At 39.9% G+C, this 18,367-nt stretch overlaps 1 protein-coding gene across 1 annotated transcript; it reads right to left on the reverse strand.

The window, feature by feature from the left end:
- Window positions 1-144: 144 nt before the first annotated feature.
- Window positions 145-16,701, reverse strand: RPA2 (replication protein A2). The gene is made up of 9 exons (XM_088790730.1): window positions 16,546-16,701; window positions 16,166-16,272; window positions 10,482-10,583; window positions 10,113-10,226; window positions 7,042-7,116; window positions 6,405-6,521; window positions 2,284-2,391; window positions 2,028-2,122; window positions 145-835 (listed from the first exon to the last, which is right to left on the reverse strand). The coding sequence occupies exons 1-9, from the start codon at window positions 16,556-16,558 to the stop codon at window positions 751-753; spliced, it is 816 nt and encodes a 271-aa protein (XP_088646856.1). The 5' UTR covers window positions 16,559-16,701; the 3' UTR covers window positions 145-750.
- Between the last annotated feature and the right edge of the window lie 1,666 nt (window positions 16,702-18,367).

Below are 18,367 nucleotides of genomic sequence, written 5' to 3' on the forward strand. Positions count from 1 at the left end.
GCTGGTGGAGCCTGCTTAAGAGCCTAACTGAAAAGCCAGGAGAGCCAAGATTTCAAATCTAAGTCAAGCTATGCTATATTGTCTCAGATGATAAAGGAGTAATTATACCACCTTAAAAAGAAAAAGAACATTTTCACAAGTTACTGCAATAATAGAACTATTTTATTAAACATATGGATGTATTATTTTGTACAAAACACAGTAACATTTCTTCCTCTTCTCTGCCCAAGGGCACCACTCTAGAACCTCATGTTTATAAAGCCAACTTTTGGCAGCAGTTATGACATGGTGAAGGAAAAGTGTAATTCTGAAAGTAATACCACATAACCAAAATGGGGAACAAAAACAGATAGAGGTTAGTGGGTTTTTTGGCTAGCTGTCTGCTCACAGGCCCAGTACTACTTATCTTAACAGTTAGAAACATTTTAGGAATAGAGACTCCGTATTGTTTAAGTAACACCACCCAACTCTCTTGGTGGCATCCCCATTCCATTTCTATCTATCCTGATAACCAGCTAATTTGTAACTTCTAAGAAATCTACTCTGGTTTACACCTGTCAGTTGCCTTCATCCCTTTGAGCTTCGAAAAAACAAAAGAGCAGTAAGTTTCAAAAGGATGTTAATTGAGACCTTTTATAGATGAAACGTACTTTCTAGAAGTCAACTGGCCAAGTATCTGCACAGTTGGAGACAACAGATTGTGAATATAGGCTCAGTTGGAAAATATGTTGGGTACCCAATTAGATCCAGTTATTCTGCATCTGTGGATTTAAAATGATCATCATCCACAGTGGAATAGATGTGTCCCTCATTGCTTAGAAAATCCACAGCTTGCCTAGAAAGAAAGGAAAAAAAGGCTCATTTTCAAACCAATGCAGAAGAAAGGAAACTGCCTTTTGGATATGGCCAAATATGTAAATTCCCCTTATCTGTCCACCTTCTATCTTATCTAAGAACTCACAGCCATTTGCTCACAGAAAGCTCTTGCAGGGAGATATGCCAGTAAAATTGCAAAACTGAGGTAATCCGTGGAGACAATGGCTATTAGGGTTGCCTTAGATCCCGCCCTCAAACTGAATAAAGGCAAGGAAATAGGGCCTCACTTGAACACCAGTCTAAGCAAATCAAAACAAGATCTAAAGCTGTAAAAATCTAGCTGGCACTAAAATCTCCTAGTATAAAGAGCTGTTTTTAAAAGTTGCCCCTCCCCTCCCACCCACTGACCCTCTAGCTCCCCTTGTGCAAAGTAAAGAAAGTAAAGCTACAAGAAGGAAAGGAAAGATCTTTCCAGAAATGGGAAGAGACTTTCAAACCCTTCAAGGCCCTCAGGGTCAGTGTCAGTAACATATTTAGTGACAGTAACATGTAGTAGAGCACCTACTACATGACAGCCATTCTGATCTCCTCATCACAGTAACTCTGAGATAGAAACCATTACCCTCACTTTATAGAACAGGGAATGGAATTAGACCTGAGCATTTCTTTTCTATCTAGGCCTAGAATGCCAAGTGATTTATAACAACAAATAACTATCACCAGCACCATTAACAGTGTTTGATTAGCTCACTGGACCCAGGAAGCTGCTTGTCTAACATTATCAGGACAAGCATTTTGGAAGGAATGTCTAATGGCTGCAGGTCCAGACAGCCTGATACACACATCACCCCAGTGGGGACAGTAATGTAGGTGGGACTGCACACCTGAGGACGAGCTAAGGACCTCACTCCTCCAGATTAAATCCCGCAAGACGTGCCAGGTCAGTTTTGGCTCAAAATTTTATCTCCCGCACATAGTGGGACCCAGTATTTGCTGAAAGAACAAATGAATGAGCGATGTGACAGGCGGCACCATCGCTGTGGGTCCTTCTTCTAGTTTTCCCTGACTGAACAACTTCCCTTCTGCCAATAAGGTTGTAGTCAACAGACAGCTTTTGCTTGTTTTTTAAAACTCACTTATCATTCCCAGGAACGAGGTGAAATGGGTATGATTCTTGAGTCCTAGCTCATGCATGGAAACCACATACTTACTTGATTGAGGCTAGAGGCATGTGCTGGAGCTGGTTCTTGAGTTCATGAAAGTTCAATCCTTCAGGTCTCGGGCAAGCCTTAATCAAATTCAGCACCTGAAAATTTGAACCAGAAAGATTTTAAGAACTACTTCGAATCAGCTCCCCTATGTAAACCTAAGTCTCGTTATCAGAAGACAGCTTCAGAATCATTTAAAAAGTAACACAACTTAGGATTGTCTGTGTTTTGCATTTCTGGAGCCACTCGGGTAGTTTACCTGGTTTTGAGCCACACTGAGGCCATTTACCGGCATGAAGCTATTCCCGCCAAAGTTCCCTGCCTCCCCCATTCCTGGATTGCTGACAGATGCTCTCCCTGCTGAGGGCTGAAATACAAAATCAGTTTACAACATTAGAAAAACTCATCAATTTAAACAAAGTCCTTCCTATTTTTTTAAAAGAGCTTGTTAATAAGTAGCTTACAAAAACAATTTAAGCAGAGTTTTCCCAATTACAAGTATTTATAGAGGAAGGGAGAACTATTATCTAGTAAGTATTTCAAAGGAAGGTAATTTAATCCTCTGAAGCACATCACATCAGAGAAAGGTCCCTTTTGGCTCCTTCTTTTCTTTGTGATGTGAGGGGAACCAGAGGAAAACTAGCACTGAGGAGGGAATTACCTGGAGATTTGCTATAACGGTCCTTGGTGTTCAATCACTCAAAGCATTTATTGTCAACATCACCCTTCCTTCTTTTTTACCACCAATGTTTTTAAAAAATAATAGACTAAAATCACTGTTTTCATGTCCCTTCTCCTTAGTCACTCCTCAACTCCCCGCTACACCTCTGAAACTGTTCTCACCCAAGTCACCCATGACTTTTCAACCAACGTACCTAACAGTCTCTTTCAGCCCTCAAAACACTTGACCGCTCAGAAGCAGACACTGCTGACCGCACTCCTCTTCCCAGGCTTCTTGATACTTCATTGTTCTGGTTCTCCACTTACCTCTCAAACTACATCTTCTCAAAATCCCTTATCAGCCTCTCCTTTTTCTGCCTCCCCAAAGGCTGACAGTTTCCCAGGATTTCATTCCAGACCTCCTCCCAGGCCACAGATCTTTGTTCCCAGCCATCTGCCAGATACCTCCACCTGGGTATCTCACCCGCTTCAAAATGAAATCCACTGCCTTCCTCCCCAAACCTGCTGCCCTGCTATATACTCCACTTTAGTGAGTAAACCCAAACCTCATCGTGCAGACCTCAGTCATCTGTGAGTATCCATTCGCTCAGCTTCCAGAATCTGTCACCATAGCCTTTTAATACAGTCTTAGTGTTTCTCAAGCCTCTTCATGCCTGGTCTCCTGGTTGGTACCTCAGAGGCTAGTCTCCCCTACTCCAATCAACCCTCCTCAATGTTACCAAGTAGTAACTTCTGGTCATGTCACTCCTCTGTCTAAAAGCCTCCAGGTGGATCCCCCTCCTGTGAAAATAATATAAAACTCCTAGACATTCAAGACCTACCACAACTAGACGGCAGAACCTGTATTTTACTCTTGATCAATCCTTTTCAACACACTTTACCCTCCTGCTGCACCTGAACTTCTTGTCATCCAAAACATGCCTCTGACCTGAACATTTGTTCCCTGTCTAGGATGCTTCTCCCCTCATCTGCCTGGTGAACATTGTTCTCATCCTTCAAAGCCCAATTTAACTGCCACTGCCTTTGGAAAGACTTCCCCGACATTTCCCAAGCCAAGTTAAGTCACGATCGTCCATCTTGGCTCTCACAACATTCTCTCTCATAGCAGCTATCACTGTTTGCATGTCACTTTTGTCGCTTTCCCCCACAAGCCCCTTCATCTTTGCAGTGCCTGGTGGACAGTATGTGCTCAATGTTTAATCTATTGAACTGAATAAATAAGGATAACAGATCCAGGAGCACTGCAGAGGCTCATTAGGAGAAATCCCATCCAGTCAGGAGATTCATTCATTCAACAAATGTTGATTACATGTCTACTGCTTTGAGGAAATAATCGTTAATAAAAATCAGTCATGCTCTCTTGTTTTCAAGCTAGCTACCTTCACATTGCCTGCTGGTTTGCCTGCTGGTGAAACAGAAATCTTCCATTTTATGATGCAATAATACTGAACTGAAAGCTATTTCCTACCTGCATATCTGAAATGACCTCATGCATGTTTTAAGACTTGGTTTAGGTATAACCTCCACCAGGGGGTCTTTCTTGATGTCCAGGTCAGGATAGGAAACCCTTCTCTGTGGGTCCACGGCACCTGCACTTGCCACTTCTCACTGCTTAAGTGCTTTGAACTCCCAGTATAAATACAAACTTTTTGAGGAAAAGGAATGTTTTATTTACTCCTCAATTGTTTATACCTCCAGTTTTCACTCCCTAATCACCCATTCTTATTTTAAAACCATTTGTATCATATAACATTTGACACATACGCGTATGTGTTATGAAGTATAGTAATAAAATACCCAAAACTTTCTACCCAATGCCATTCTCTTTAACCCACTTTCCCCCTATCCTCTACTGAAGACTTTTTTGAAAACTCATGTTTCCAAATTTGACAGCAGACTTCTCTCATCATCTTACTTGACTTTTAGGTGGATTTCTACAATTGATCTCCACTCCCTCCTTCTTAAAATACTCTTTTCAGGATATTCTACGGAATCACATTTCCTGGTTTTCCTCCTGCCAAACTGGCAACTTCTCTGACTTTCACTGGCTCCTGCTTTGCTTCCAGATTTCTAAAGGTTAGTGTCCCAGAGCTCAAGTCCCTGACCTCTTAACTCCCTAGTTGTCTCATCGCATCCGAGGCTTTAACTATCACTTATACACCAATGACTCCCAAAGTTCTATCTCTCATCCTGACGTTTCCCTTGAGTCCCAGCCTTATATGTTCAACCATCCATTCTGTTCTCCACTTGGATATTTAACTAGCATCTCACACTTGGTAAGTCCCAAACAGAACTCTGGATTTTTCCCTTCAAACTTGCCAGCTTCATCTAGTTGCTCAAGCACAAACCTAGGAGTCATTTTTGAAACCTCTTTTTTCTTTATATCCTATATCCATCCCTTCAATAAGTCCTGTCAGCTCTACCTTCAAACAATATCAAAACACAACCACTTCTTACCCCAGCTGCTGTTACCATTCCCCTGAATTATTTCTGTTGCTATTCTTGGTGCCTCGTAGTCTATTCTCCATACAGCAGCCTTTATGAAGGCAAATCAGACCATGTTATTCCCTAGACAAAACCTTCTAAAGGTCTGGAATTGGAGTCAAGTAACCCTTCCTATGGCCTACAAAGCCCTACATGCCCTGGGTCCTGCTTCCTTGCCTATATCCCACTGTTCTCCCTGTCATCTGCTTCACTCCAGACAGTCTGGCCTCCTTGCTGGTCTCAGACACGCCAGGTTTATCCCAGTCTCTTGGCTTCTGACTTTCTATTCTCTCTGCTTGGAATGTTTCCCGCCTATCTATATTGTACTATTCTGATTCCTTCCATCTCTCTCTTCTACTCTGCTTTTATTTCAGCACACTTACATCTAAAATTACGTATTTGTTTTGCTGTTTATTGCCCATTTCTCTCAAGAATTGAAGTTCGAGGACAGACACTTTATCCATCTCATTAAGTGCTGTATTCCAAGGGCCTAGAATAATGACTGGCACCCACTAGGCTCAGTAAGTTATTTTTTAAATGAAAGAATGAATTTATCTCTGTATCTCCAGTGCTTAGCTAAGTGCTTGGCACAGAGTAGGATGAAACAGCATCCTTAATGGATCGTCAGTCGTCTAGTCTTTCCTACTATAACCAATCCTCCATCCTGCTACCAGAATCATCTAAGGATTCTAATACTAGAATCAACAAAAAACTTTTCTGTGGTCCTAGATGGACTTGCCCAGTTGAATTCATACAACACAAAATAATGCTGACAGATTTCAATATGAAGCAAGAAATACCACTTCAGGGACAAAATAATGGTGCATAAATTTTAACTATTTAGCCAATAGGCTGGAGGAAGCAGCAAAAGTCTGTCCTCGTTGGGGTTTTTCTCTGAATATGGACCGATAATCCTGGTTATCCTGAGCTAAGAGCTCAGCCTATAATTATGTGTCTACTCTATAAGATTGTCTTAGGCCCCAGCCATCCAAGGCAGTAGGGTCACAGGAACCAGTAATTCTGAGTGGAACATGAGCGCTTCATCTGGAATGAAGTAACATGGCAAAATATACTTCATGGAGAAAATGTTTTAAGTCCCAAGTGATACCTTTATTCTGGCTCGACCTTCAAAATGTCAAGTAAGTCAAAGCCAGAGTACGGAAGCTATCTATGCTCTTCCATGGAAGAAAAAACCACGAGAGTGAAGCTGCTCACCTGGCTGTTAGCTTTGCTCAGCATCATGTGTGCATTCACTACTTCCAGAATATGTGAAGTGAACTCATTCATGTCCTCCAGGGGCATGATCTTAAAGGCCACCAGGCTTTTTTTGTTCTATTAAAGTAAAGAGAAAAATGTGGATCAAAGATGAGCACACTGAAGTCAATTTCAGGCCAAAACATTCTGGCTCTTTTCTTGGTTACAATATTTTGCCAATACAGGAAAAATGTGTTACATACTTAAATTTTTTAACTCCAGGTTAATCCAAATATAGTCAATAAAATATAACCAAAAAACTCAAACTAGCTCAGAGATGTTCAGTGACTTGCCTAAGGTTATACAACAAAGCAGTCCAATATCCTGACTAAATCCAGCGCTCAGGGCCCGCACACATATACCTAATGGATGCCACAGATGGCAGTTATAGTTGGAGATCCTGTTATTTCTCTACCATTCTGTTGGTTCTATATTAAGATAAAAACCCATCACTTCCTTTTGGAGAATAATGCAATAACTTCGGGTTAACTCTCATTAAACAGGGAAACTTAAGTTTCAGTTTTAAGTATCCTAAACTCAGGCATGAATCGAGAAACTGCTTCGTGCAAATACATTTTGCATTTTTTTCTGATTTTACCTGAAAAGATCTCAGATGGCCAGCCACTTTCACGTATGTTTCTGGAGGAACCACGCTGTTTTCACCACTGGCATCCTAACAGATAAAATACAAACATATTACTAAGGTTTTAGTGATGTTGGTGAAAACTTCTTTAAAATTTCTAAATTATGTACAAAAAGAGAAAGTTATAAAGTGAGAGAGCTAAAGGATCCTAATATGGCACTAACTAGTTTGTTCTACTTTTAGAATTTATTTTTTTATAGAATCAGGAATTAAAATAAAAATATCTCTAAAGGTAATTTCCAGTTCCAAAGTTGTTTTATGCACATCATACGAAAGCAAATAATTACGACAATCTCATTCAATGCACACAACTTTCTGCTAGACATACTTATCAGCACAGCAGTTCTACTTGCAGGAATTAAAAGAAATAATTAAGAACATGCATTAAGATTTAGCTTTAAAAGTATTCATCATAGCATAGAATACAATACTAAAAAATGTAAAACAACCTAAATATCCAATAATATGTACTCATTCATACAATGTAGAATTCTACTTATTGTCTGGGAAGACAAGTTGTGACATGTGGAAAAAAGGTGATTTCTCATGTGGGGGAAAAATATACACCAAAATGTTAACAATGGTTAACTGGGATAATTAAAGGGAGTTTAACATTCCTTTTGGAGTTATTTTTGCTATGTACACATTATTTATAAGAAAAAATAGATAAGCTGAGCCTTAAAGTATTTTCTGATTATAAAATACATGACTATAAAAAACTAGTATATTATTTAAAAATAAAAAATACCCCAATTCCCATCACTTGGAAATCAACTATTTTTTTTGCATTGTACTCCACCTACCTATTAGTTTACATAGCTGAATCTATACCAGATAAAACACCCAAATTAACATTAAATATAGTAAAAAAAATTTATCTCACTAAGACCAAAGAAATACAAGTAAAAATGAGAAAACTCTCATTAACAAGGCTGTATTTTTAACTTATCAAACTAAAATTTAAGAGTCATAAAAACCCACTGTTAGAAAGGGTGTGGAGGGCTAACTGAGCACTTTCATGCACTAGTGAAGTATATAAATTGGTACCTTTATGGAAGGCAAAAAAAAAAAAAAAAAAGACAATGTAAATATGATTTAAAAAAGTAAAAATATATAAAATGCATTATTTCTTCCAGAAAATCTAGTTTTAAAATTTCATCTTAAGATTACCTCATAATTATGAAGAGATGCACACAAAGATACTCACTGGGACATTGTCTATAATAGCAAATGATTGGAAACAAGCTAAATGTTCCCCAACTGGGTCTACTGTTAAGAGATGATGTATCCTTATGATGGAATAGGCAGTTGCTAAAAATGATGTATTTATTGACACTATGAAATCAGTTCCACAACAGTCTTGAATGAAAAGAGCAAATTACAGAGCAGCTGCCTATCATATCATCCTTTACATACAAGTAAAACTGTAAGCATTCATCTAATGTATAGTGAATAAGCAGACAGAAATGTCTGAAAGAGTATTTACCAAAATGTGTTATAACAGTTCTCATCTCTGGGATGTGGGATTTCAGATGATTTTCAAACGTTTTATATTATAGTAAGCATGGTACATTTTTTATGAGCATGCAGTATTAGGCATCTTTAGTATCTACCTCCCCACTGAATGGCAGGGACTGTGTCTTTTTCATTCTTTGTAGACCTGGAACCAAGCAGTTTGGTTCAGAATCTTATTCCAATAGTGACTACTGAATAAATTATCCTGTATTTTTCTGAGAAGCAAAAATTAAAGAACACATAACCATAGATGACTTGTGGTTTTTGAAGTGAAAATAGCATACCAAGTGTTTATTATCCAAATTTTCTATAATGTATTTTCTTTCTATAATGTATTTTAAACAACATAAAAAACTCAAGAGGGCTTCTGCCCAATTAAAAAATAAAAAAGTACAAAGAGAATTTATTTTCTTTCAGTCCATTTTCTCCATATACACGTTACTTTGCAAAAAATAGTATGCATCATACTATTGTGTAACATACTCTCTTCCTCTCAACAATTTATGGCCAACACTTCTTTGTGACAACATATACATTTCTATATCATTTAGAGTATTCTATAAATATACCGTGGTTTAATTAGTAACACCCTATTGCCAGCATTTTGAATTTAGTTTTATTTTCATTATAAACAATGCTATGATCAACATTCTTACAACTGAATTATTGCACATGTATTTAGTTCCTTAATGTAAATCTCTAGCAGTGGCGTGCGATGTCAACATTTTTATGATGGATGATTTTGATCATCAGCTGATTTTTGAGAAAGATTAAACCAATTTATACTTATACCATCAGAGTAGGATAATATCCACTTCCCCAAATAGACACATATCATTCAACAAAGTGTGGGGAGCCATGGTTGCCCCACAACAAAGTAAATATGTACTAAGTGCAGGAAGCACTGTGCTAACTATGGCTCTTATGAGAAGTGGCCACTGCCATTCTATTTTTTTCTTTGCTAATTTAGTAAGTTAAAAATGGTATCTTAATTTTATTAAACCTGCTTTTGTTATTGTTGCTGCAATTTAGAGTTCATCTATTATGATTATATGTGCATCTTATTTGCCCATGCTTCTAAGGTGCAGTTGCTTTTTGAGTTTTTTGTTGTTTCATAAGAGCTTTTCACTAATTAAAAATTTTAAATGTTTGTAATGTGTTGCAAAAAATTTTCCCTTTTGCTTAAATATTTACTCAGGGCCCACTATGTAATTGGAACTGTTCTAGGTGCTGGGAATACAGTGCCAACATAAAAATCCTTGTTCTGAGTTTACATTCTAGTGCTTCCTGTCACTTTTAACTTTGTTTATAGTATTTTGGAAAGTTTAGGTTTTAAACGTCTATGAAATCAAATGTATTAACGTTTCATTTCAAGGTTATTGCTTTTGCTGTCTTGCTTATGTATTATTTTTATAAGGACTTGTAAAAAGGAAGACTAAAAAAGTCCACGATCTCTGAAGTCCCAAAGTAACCCCACCCTAATTCAAAATTCAAAATCCCACACAGCTTACATCTGTGTCAACCCACTGGCGAACATCCATGGGTGCAGCTGTCATGTCATCTATTTTGTAGACAATGTTGGTTGGAGCCTTCTCTGCATGTCTGATTATCCCCACAATAGTGACCTAGATCAGAAGGAAAAAAAAGTTTGGTTTTCTTCTAAACCAAAGCAACATTTGTTTGTTTATTTATTTAAGTTGCAGGTGTACAAAACAACGTAACAGACATTTACACCCCTCACAAAGTGATAGCCCCTCTCCCCAATCTACTACCCCTCTGATATTGAATATAGCTGTAACATTTATGTATTTTTAAATGAAGTAACTTTTATTTCATTCTTCGTATGATTAAGTGACTCTTCCACAAATTATTTTACATACCTGTGAAATCTCAACATTCCCAATTCTGAATACTTCATCAACCAGAGTGGCAGAAAGAAGCTGAGATATGGTACAGGGTACAATGTGATGGGCTCGGGATCTCTGAAAGAGTATGCATAAATTCAATTAAGAAAATAGTAACTACCATTCATTTAACACGTGCTATGTGCAACATTGGATCTACAAAACAAACCTCATTACCCTTGCTTCAGAGATGGAAACCAAGGTCATATAGCTAATAAATGCCACACTTTAGAATTCAAACCCAGGTTTGTTTGACTCCAAAGCTCCTGATGAATGGGTAAGTTTGTGGGGTTTTTTTTAATTCTTTTTTTTTTTTTTTAAAGATTTTATTGGGGAAGGGGAATAGGACTTTATTAGGGAACAGTGTGTACTTCCAGGACTTTTTTCCAAGTCACGTTGTTGTCCTTTCAAGCTTAGTTGTGTAGGGCGCCGTTCAGCTTCAAGTTGTTGTCCTTTCAGTTTTAGTTGGGGAGGGTGCAGCTCAGCTACAGGTCCAGTTGCTGTTGCTAGTTGCAGGGGGCGCAGCCCACCCACCATTCCTTGTGGGAGTTGAACTGGCTACCTTGTGGTTGAGAGGACGTGCTCCAACCGAGCCATCTGGGAGCTCAGCGGCAGCTCAGCTCAAGGTGCCGTGTTCAATCTTAGTTGCAGGGGGCAGAGCCCACCATCCCTTGTGGGATTCGAGGAGTTGAACCGGCAACCTTGTGGTTGAGAGCCCACTGGCCCATGTGGGAATTGAACCAGCAGCCTTCGGAGTTAGCAGCACGGAGCTCCAACCACCTGAGCCACCGGGCCGGCCCCAAGTTTGTGTTGTAATAGAGATTCACCAAAACGAGTAGACCGGAGTCGGGACAGCATAAGGAATGGCCTGCTTCCTGAACAGAACTTTAAGAGGAAACTCCAGCTTTAGGATGAAGGCAAACTGAAACTGGCTATTTGTCACTGATGAGATGACCCGGTATTTGAACAGCCAGTGAAGACAGAACGTTGGAGTTATTCTAAATCTCATTAAAAAATGTAACAAAAAGTTAGAGGTATAACTTCGTTTAGGACGGATGTTCTGACAATTGGCTGGAAGTCCTAGGGAAAATGGGATAAGGGCTTGGCCACACTAGACATCTTTTTTTTTTTTTTTTTAACCAAAATCCATTGGGGTAACAATGGTTAGTGAAATTACACAGGTTTCAAGTGTACAATTCTGTAATACATCACCTATATATCACATTGTGTGTTCGCCACCCAGAGTCAGTTCTTCCATCACCATGTATTTGACCCCCTTTACCCTCTTCTATTATACTATCCCCTTTACCCCCTTGAAACCACTGAACTATTGTCTGTGTCTATGAGTTTTCTTTGTCTTGTTCCTTTGTTGCTTTCAGTTTTATATCCCACACAGCAGTGAAGTCATAGTCATATGGTTCTTGACTTTTTCTGTCTCACTTATTTCACTTAGCATAATATTCTCAACACGCTAGACATCTTAAAAGGAAGGGACAGAATATGATGGACAGAAGAATGTCTGGTGAGGACACTCAAATCCCAGCCCGCAGCAGTCAAACAACAGTGTAAACTCTTCTTTTTGCCTATAACTGGCTAGGGCTTGTCTGGGTGACATAAAGATGAGTACAGTTTGCCCTTAACACACTCCTGAATCAGGGGAGGTAAAAATATAAATAACAAACTTGATATTGATACATTATAGAATGAAAAGCGCTACCTGGGCTATCAGAGATATTTGTTGGTGATTTTGAGAAGAGGGAGCATTTAGACTAGACCTTGAGGCAGAAACAATTTGACAGTGAAAAAAGTGGCCGAGGAATGAACATTACAGACTGAAGGCAAATATGCACTCCCACAGACTAACAGAGAGACTATATACAAGAAAGGAAAAGCATGGTCAATTAATTAGAGTTGTTCTTGTCATAAATCAATGCGAAGTAACCCAATAATTGTTCTACCTACTACAAGACCCAACATAGTAGACTCTTGGCCTTCATGGAATTAGCAGTTGCAGCTTTGCCCCGAAGGCCCATGACACTAACAACATTTCACCTTGCTGAAGCATAATTTTGAATAGCATTTGTAGGATGGTAGAAAACAAGCCCAGCCAACCACCAGAACACATGCCACAACAGGAAGCAGCCAAGCTTGAGGGTTAAGATTATGGCTCTACCACACAGGAGCAGTGTGCTTTTGGTTACGTTTCTCAACTCATCTGTACCTTGGTTTCATCTATAACACTAGGAATGACAAAATCACTATGAAAAATGAAATGTATGGTGCAGTACCTGGAATACTACCTGGTACATCACATACACTCAATAAATGTTAGCAATTATTATGTCAGCTATTGTTCCTCACTTTATATCTGCAATAGCTTTTAATAAGGATGTGAAGGAATCGACTATATTTTTCAATTTAACTTTATGGTACCTTATAGGTGAAGTTATATGCTATATTAGTATTTATAGATGTAAAATTTGCTAAAGTCCCAGATTTAGCTCTCACAATCTATATTTTGTTTTCATCTATCACAACTGAGATTTTTATTGTATCTTCAGCATAAGAAAGCTAAGAACCACGATGGTAATAGCAGCAAGAACATGGGTTTTGGAGCCAGACAGTGCTATAGACCTGTGTTCAAATCCCAGCTTCACGGACATACCATCACCTACCTCCTCTGTAAAATGAGGATATCTACTTTTCAAGTTATAAATGAAACATATACATAAAACTGCTAATACCAATCTCTACATAGGTGCAAAAAAATATTATTACTCCTCAGGTAAAAAAGTTACATATGGGTAATTATTGAGGTGTCAGTCATACCTTCAAATTCATTTCAAGTTACAGTTGTTTTTTAATGAGCACCTATTATTTGCCAGGAATCAATTGAAAAGAGCTCCCGGTTTGTTCCAAAGAGATTCACAGAGCGTGTGCCGGCACAAGTTACATTTAATTTTTTAAAAATTATTTTGTAGCTGACCATGACCCACAGGCTACTCTGAAGTACTGTAGGAAACCACCATTTTTATTGATAAAACATCAGCAATTTCAGAGGGTTCAATCAAATATAACAGGTTTATAGTCAGTAGGAAACATTTAAATAGGACTTTTATCTTTTACGGTGCAAAAAGCACTAGATTTTAAACACATAAAGACCTAAGTTTGAGTCTCTAGCTTATAACCATCATCATTCCCTGAAAAGCTGTCTTAGTATATAGCCCAAGCTAGGGGTCCTGAGATAAAAATTCTAACAAATGGAATGAAGAAAAATAGTGAAGCTTAGGGAAAAAAGATGATAATTATCTATCTTCTGTTCTCATCTTCACAGCCTCAAAGAAGACTATCGTCTCCTCCGGTCTTCCCAGGAAAAAGAAAGCTACAACACAGAAGCAGCTGCTTACCAGATTTTGGATTTGCTCAGCGTCCTGTGTGCACTGTCTGGTTCCAGTTACTTAACTATGTAAGCTTAGGGAATCTCAGTCTCCCTGAGCCTCTCTGTTGTACAATGGAGTAAACAATAAATACCTCATTGGGTTATATGAAATAATTTATATAAAAAGTATAAAGCAATATTCAAATGTATGAGAATATCAATGGATTCTTTCCCAACTATACCTACCCCTGAATTTACAGTTTAGGTAAAAGCTTATCAACCTGTACACAAAACACAGAACCTGCTAATACTGAATCTTAACACATCAGAATGACACCTAAAGAGAAGCCAAATTAATCCTGTATTTAAAGAATGAAATTAACAATTGTTAATTGCAAACTCTTTTCTGAAAGAGTAAATAGGGCTGGCCTGGTGGCTCCAGTGGTTGGAGTGCCCTGCTCCAAACACCAAGATCACCAGTTTAATTCCTACATGGGCCAGTGAGCTGCGCCCTCTACAGCTAAGATTGGGAATAGCTCTCCCTGGAGACAGCTCTCCCTGCAGCTGGGCTGCTGTGAGCAGCTAGAGGTGGGTGTAATCTGCTGTGGGCTACTGTGTGCTGCCATGAGCAGCCAGTGGCCAGCATGAGTGGCCAGCAGCCAGCGTGAGTGACTGGTGGCCAATGAGAGCTCCTGTGAGCGGCTGACTGACGACTGGCGACCGACTGCCTCGCCCAGGGAGCACAAGGCTCATAACACCAGCATGGGCCAGGGAGCTGTGTCCTTCACAACTAGACCTAGAAACAACGGCTTGAACCTGAGTGTGTGGGGGGAGGCGGAAGAAGGGGAGGGGAAAAAAGAGTAAATAACAAGCATTTGGACAGCTTTTTACAGATCACTTTCTTATACATTAGCTTATTTATCAATTCTCAGAACCACCCTGTGACATAAGTAATACTAGTACCATTATCAGATGAAAAAAAACCAAGGACCAACAAAACCAAGGGTTCATGTTGCTACATTAAACTCACACTGCCAGTTAAAACGCAAAGGTGAGGGGCCGGCCCGGTGGCTCAGGCGGTTAGAGCTCAGTGCTCCTAACTCCAAAGGCTGCCGGTTCGATTCCCACATGGGCCAGTGGGCTCTCAACCACAAGGATGCCAATTCAATTTCTCGAGTCCCGCACGGGATGGTGGGCAGCGCCCCCTGCAACTAAGATTGAACACTGGCACCTTGAGCTGCCCACCTGCAACTAAGATTGAACACTGGCACCTTGAGCTGAGCTGCCGCTGAGCTCCCGGATGGCTCAGTTGGTTGGAGCACATCCTCTCAACCACAAAGTTGCCGGTTTGTCTCCCACAAGGGATGGTGGGCTGTGCCCCCTGCAACTAGCAACAGCAACTGGACCTGGAGCTGAGCTGCACCCTCCACAACTAAGATTGAAAGGACAACAACTTGACTTGGAAAAAAGGTCTGGAAGTACACACTGTTCCCCAATAAAGTCCTGTTCCCCTTCCCAATAAAATCTTTTAAAAAATAAATAAATAAATAAAACAAAATAAAAGGCAAAGGTGATTCCTGACATTATGTATTCTGGCTCCAATGCTCAGGTTCACCTCTGGCTCCGGCACCTCCCCCAACTCTGACCTCCCAGTCCTCTTTGCTAAATTGTTGCGATTCTCATCCTCCACCCCACTCATCCTTCCACATCTTGGTCACAAACAGTACCCAGGGCTATTTATTGAAAGGGACTTGGGGCAAGCACTTTATATATAATATTAAGTCTCACAACAGCCTTGTAAGGCACGTATTATCAATCTCATGTAGTAGGTGCAAAACCGACTTCCAAGAAAGTTAAGAAATTTGTCCCATGATACCGTGCAAGTAGTGGTAGAGAGCACAGATCTATATACTTGACTTCAAAGACCATGCTCTTTCCACCACATTAAATCACCTCACTCCGTTTAATTAAAAAACGACTTTGGAAAACATAGAACATAAATTAGGCTATTAATACACGTCCAGTTTTTCTACAAGACTGACTCATTAGCTATCTTGGTAAAATTTCAAAATAAAGCCAAGGAAACAACAGTGGATGCAACATTAGGGGAGATTCCTTTTTCAAACTTACAGCACTTATAAGACTCAAGACTCGATAAGACAGTAATAGATAGTTATCGAATCAGCTCAGGTTTAATACCCTTCCTTCGCTGCAGAAATGTTCTCACATGGATGCGTTATGAGCTTTAGGACAGATAAAACAAAATACTCTTTCAACTTACTGATTTCTTTTCAGCCTGAGAAGGTGTCGGCGATCCAAAGCCCCCAGCGGACTGTGTGTAGCCGCCGGCTCCCCCAAAGGTAGAGCTGCCATAGCTTTCATATCCACCTGGTTTTAAAAACAGTAGTATTAGTATCTGGGCTGCTTTCCAAGCTCCTGAAAAACCCTCAGGTCCCCTGAGACCTCACTCCCCGCACCCCAAACAGTGCCAGCATCTTCCTAATCTTCCCGACCACCTTTCCCTGGGCCCCAAACGGCCCCACCTCTGGCTCCAGCACCTCCCCCAACTCTCCTCCCTCCCGCCGCCACCTGCCTCTCCGACCCCCCAGCCCTCTTTGCTAAATTGTTGCGATTCTCATCCTCCGCCCCACTCATCATTACTATTCCACATCATGGTCACAATTCCTTCGAAAGAGGCCCAGAAAGCTCAGGTCGGCTGGGCTCGCCGGACGCCTCACACTCTTACTGCAGCCCCAGCGCTATGGCCCCAGCGCTATATCTACTTTTCGCTGGCGCTGCAGACTCCTTCCCGCGAAAGACGGAGCCAATCAGTGTCCAGAAGTCTTCTTTCTTCAGCCAATCAAAGCTCGCGAATATTACGCTTTTTCCGTTCATCGCTGGCTACGTCACTGAATACACGCACTCCGCTCCCAGTAGGGCCAGAAGCCTTCACGGCCATGCTGACTAAGGGCAAAACACTTTGCGCAAGCGGAAGCAGGGATACTTGAGATGCTGATGGGGCGGTATCTCAAAAAAACAACCAATCCAATAATACTTCCGCATCTCAGGACCATATAATCCCACCCCCATCAATAAGCGGCTTCTTACGTCACTTTATTCGGAGGTTTCTCGTCTAATTTTCACCACGCCTTGGTCTAAAACGTTATAGTACAATTCCTGGTTCGATGTCTCCGCCTGGCGGTCGCCCGGGATTTGCGCACACGGGTAACTCACAGTACTACGTAGTTTCGCAGCACCTCGTGGGATTGCTTATTCTTTAACGTAGAGTCAAGTTCTCTTCTTGTATTGCCACCCCGTGGCTCTGATTCTTCCCAGTGAAGGTATAAGAAATCTACATTCTTTTCCCCACGATGGCCTTTCAAAAACTGAGGCCTGGGTTCATCCCACCTGTCCTCACTCTAATCTAGCTCCGCATCCTGGGTTGTGTTCCTCCTATAGAGAGTAGAACATGTCTGTCAGTTCCTTGCTGTAAATACTAATAGGTTGTTAGACATACTCTTCTCATTTATTTAAAATTATTTGATGTCTCTTTTGTTCTAAGCTCTGTACTGGCCAATGGTTAAGGTAGACAGGGTCCCTGGGCTCCTGGACTGTTTTATTTTTTATTTATTAAAACTTCAGTCACTGTCTTAAGCATTTTATATTTATTAACTCAGTCCTGTGAAGTAGGTTAGTGTATTGTCCCCATTTTACAGTTAAGGAAACTGAGGTACAGGGAGTCTAAGTTTTGGGAGCCTGCATTCAAGCCCAAAGACTGATTTTGTCAACCAGTGTCGTTATTATACCTTCTTGCACATCCTAGACAAACTCAGATGACAACTGGGGTCAGGCAGGAAAACTGCTAATGTAGTGGGTTGGATAATAGACGACAATTTAAAAAAAATTTTTTTCTCCACAGTAAGAAAAACAACCACACAAGCATAATGGTAAATAGCAACTGACATAAAGACTATGGATCTAGTGTTGCCAGATCATCTATTTGTTTTAGCAGATGTCAGAAATTTGAATTTTTGTGTAAAATTGTTTGTGTTTTTAAACAAATAAGTGTTTTTAAACAAATCAAACTATTAAAAAAACATTATGTAGGCCAAAGAAAAGATATCTGCAGGCCAGATGTTACTTTGTAAATTCTGTAAGCCTCCAAATCATTGCTGAGGAATAAAGCCTGAGGCATACCAAAATGACATTATTATATTAAGCCTAAGGTGATTGAAACTTACTCTGACAAGTAAGAGCATATTTATGATATGTAGGATAAAATGTTTGAAATTAAGATTATTCTGGGAAATTTAAGATGTGTATTCACTTGAGTCAATTGGCCTTATTTGGGGTTCAACCGGTTACAAATTCAACTGTGAAGACCATACATTTAAAATAAAATGAAATTAAAATGTCTTAAAATATAAGAGAATAAGATTTTTGCACATCTTTTCAAGAGCTTGAAGATCTGATAAATTGAGGG

This window comes from Rhinolophus sinicus, chromosome 14, assembly GCF_057876585.1.
Source record: "Rhinolophus sinicus isolate RSI-liver-muscle chromosome 14, RSI-T2T, whole genome shotgun sequence".
NCBI lineage: Eukaryota > Metazoa > Chordata > Mammalia > Chiroptera > Rhinolophidae > Rhinolophus > Rhinolophus sinicus.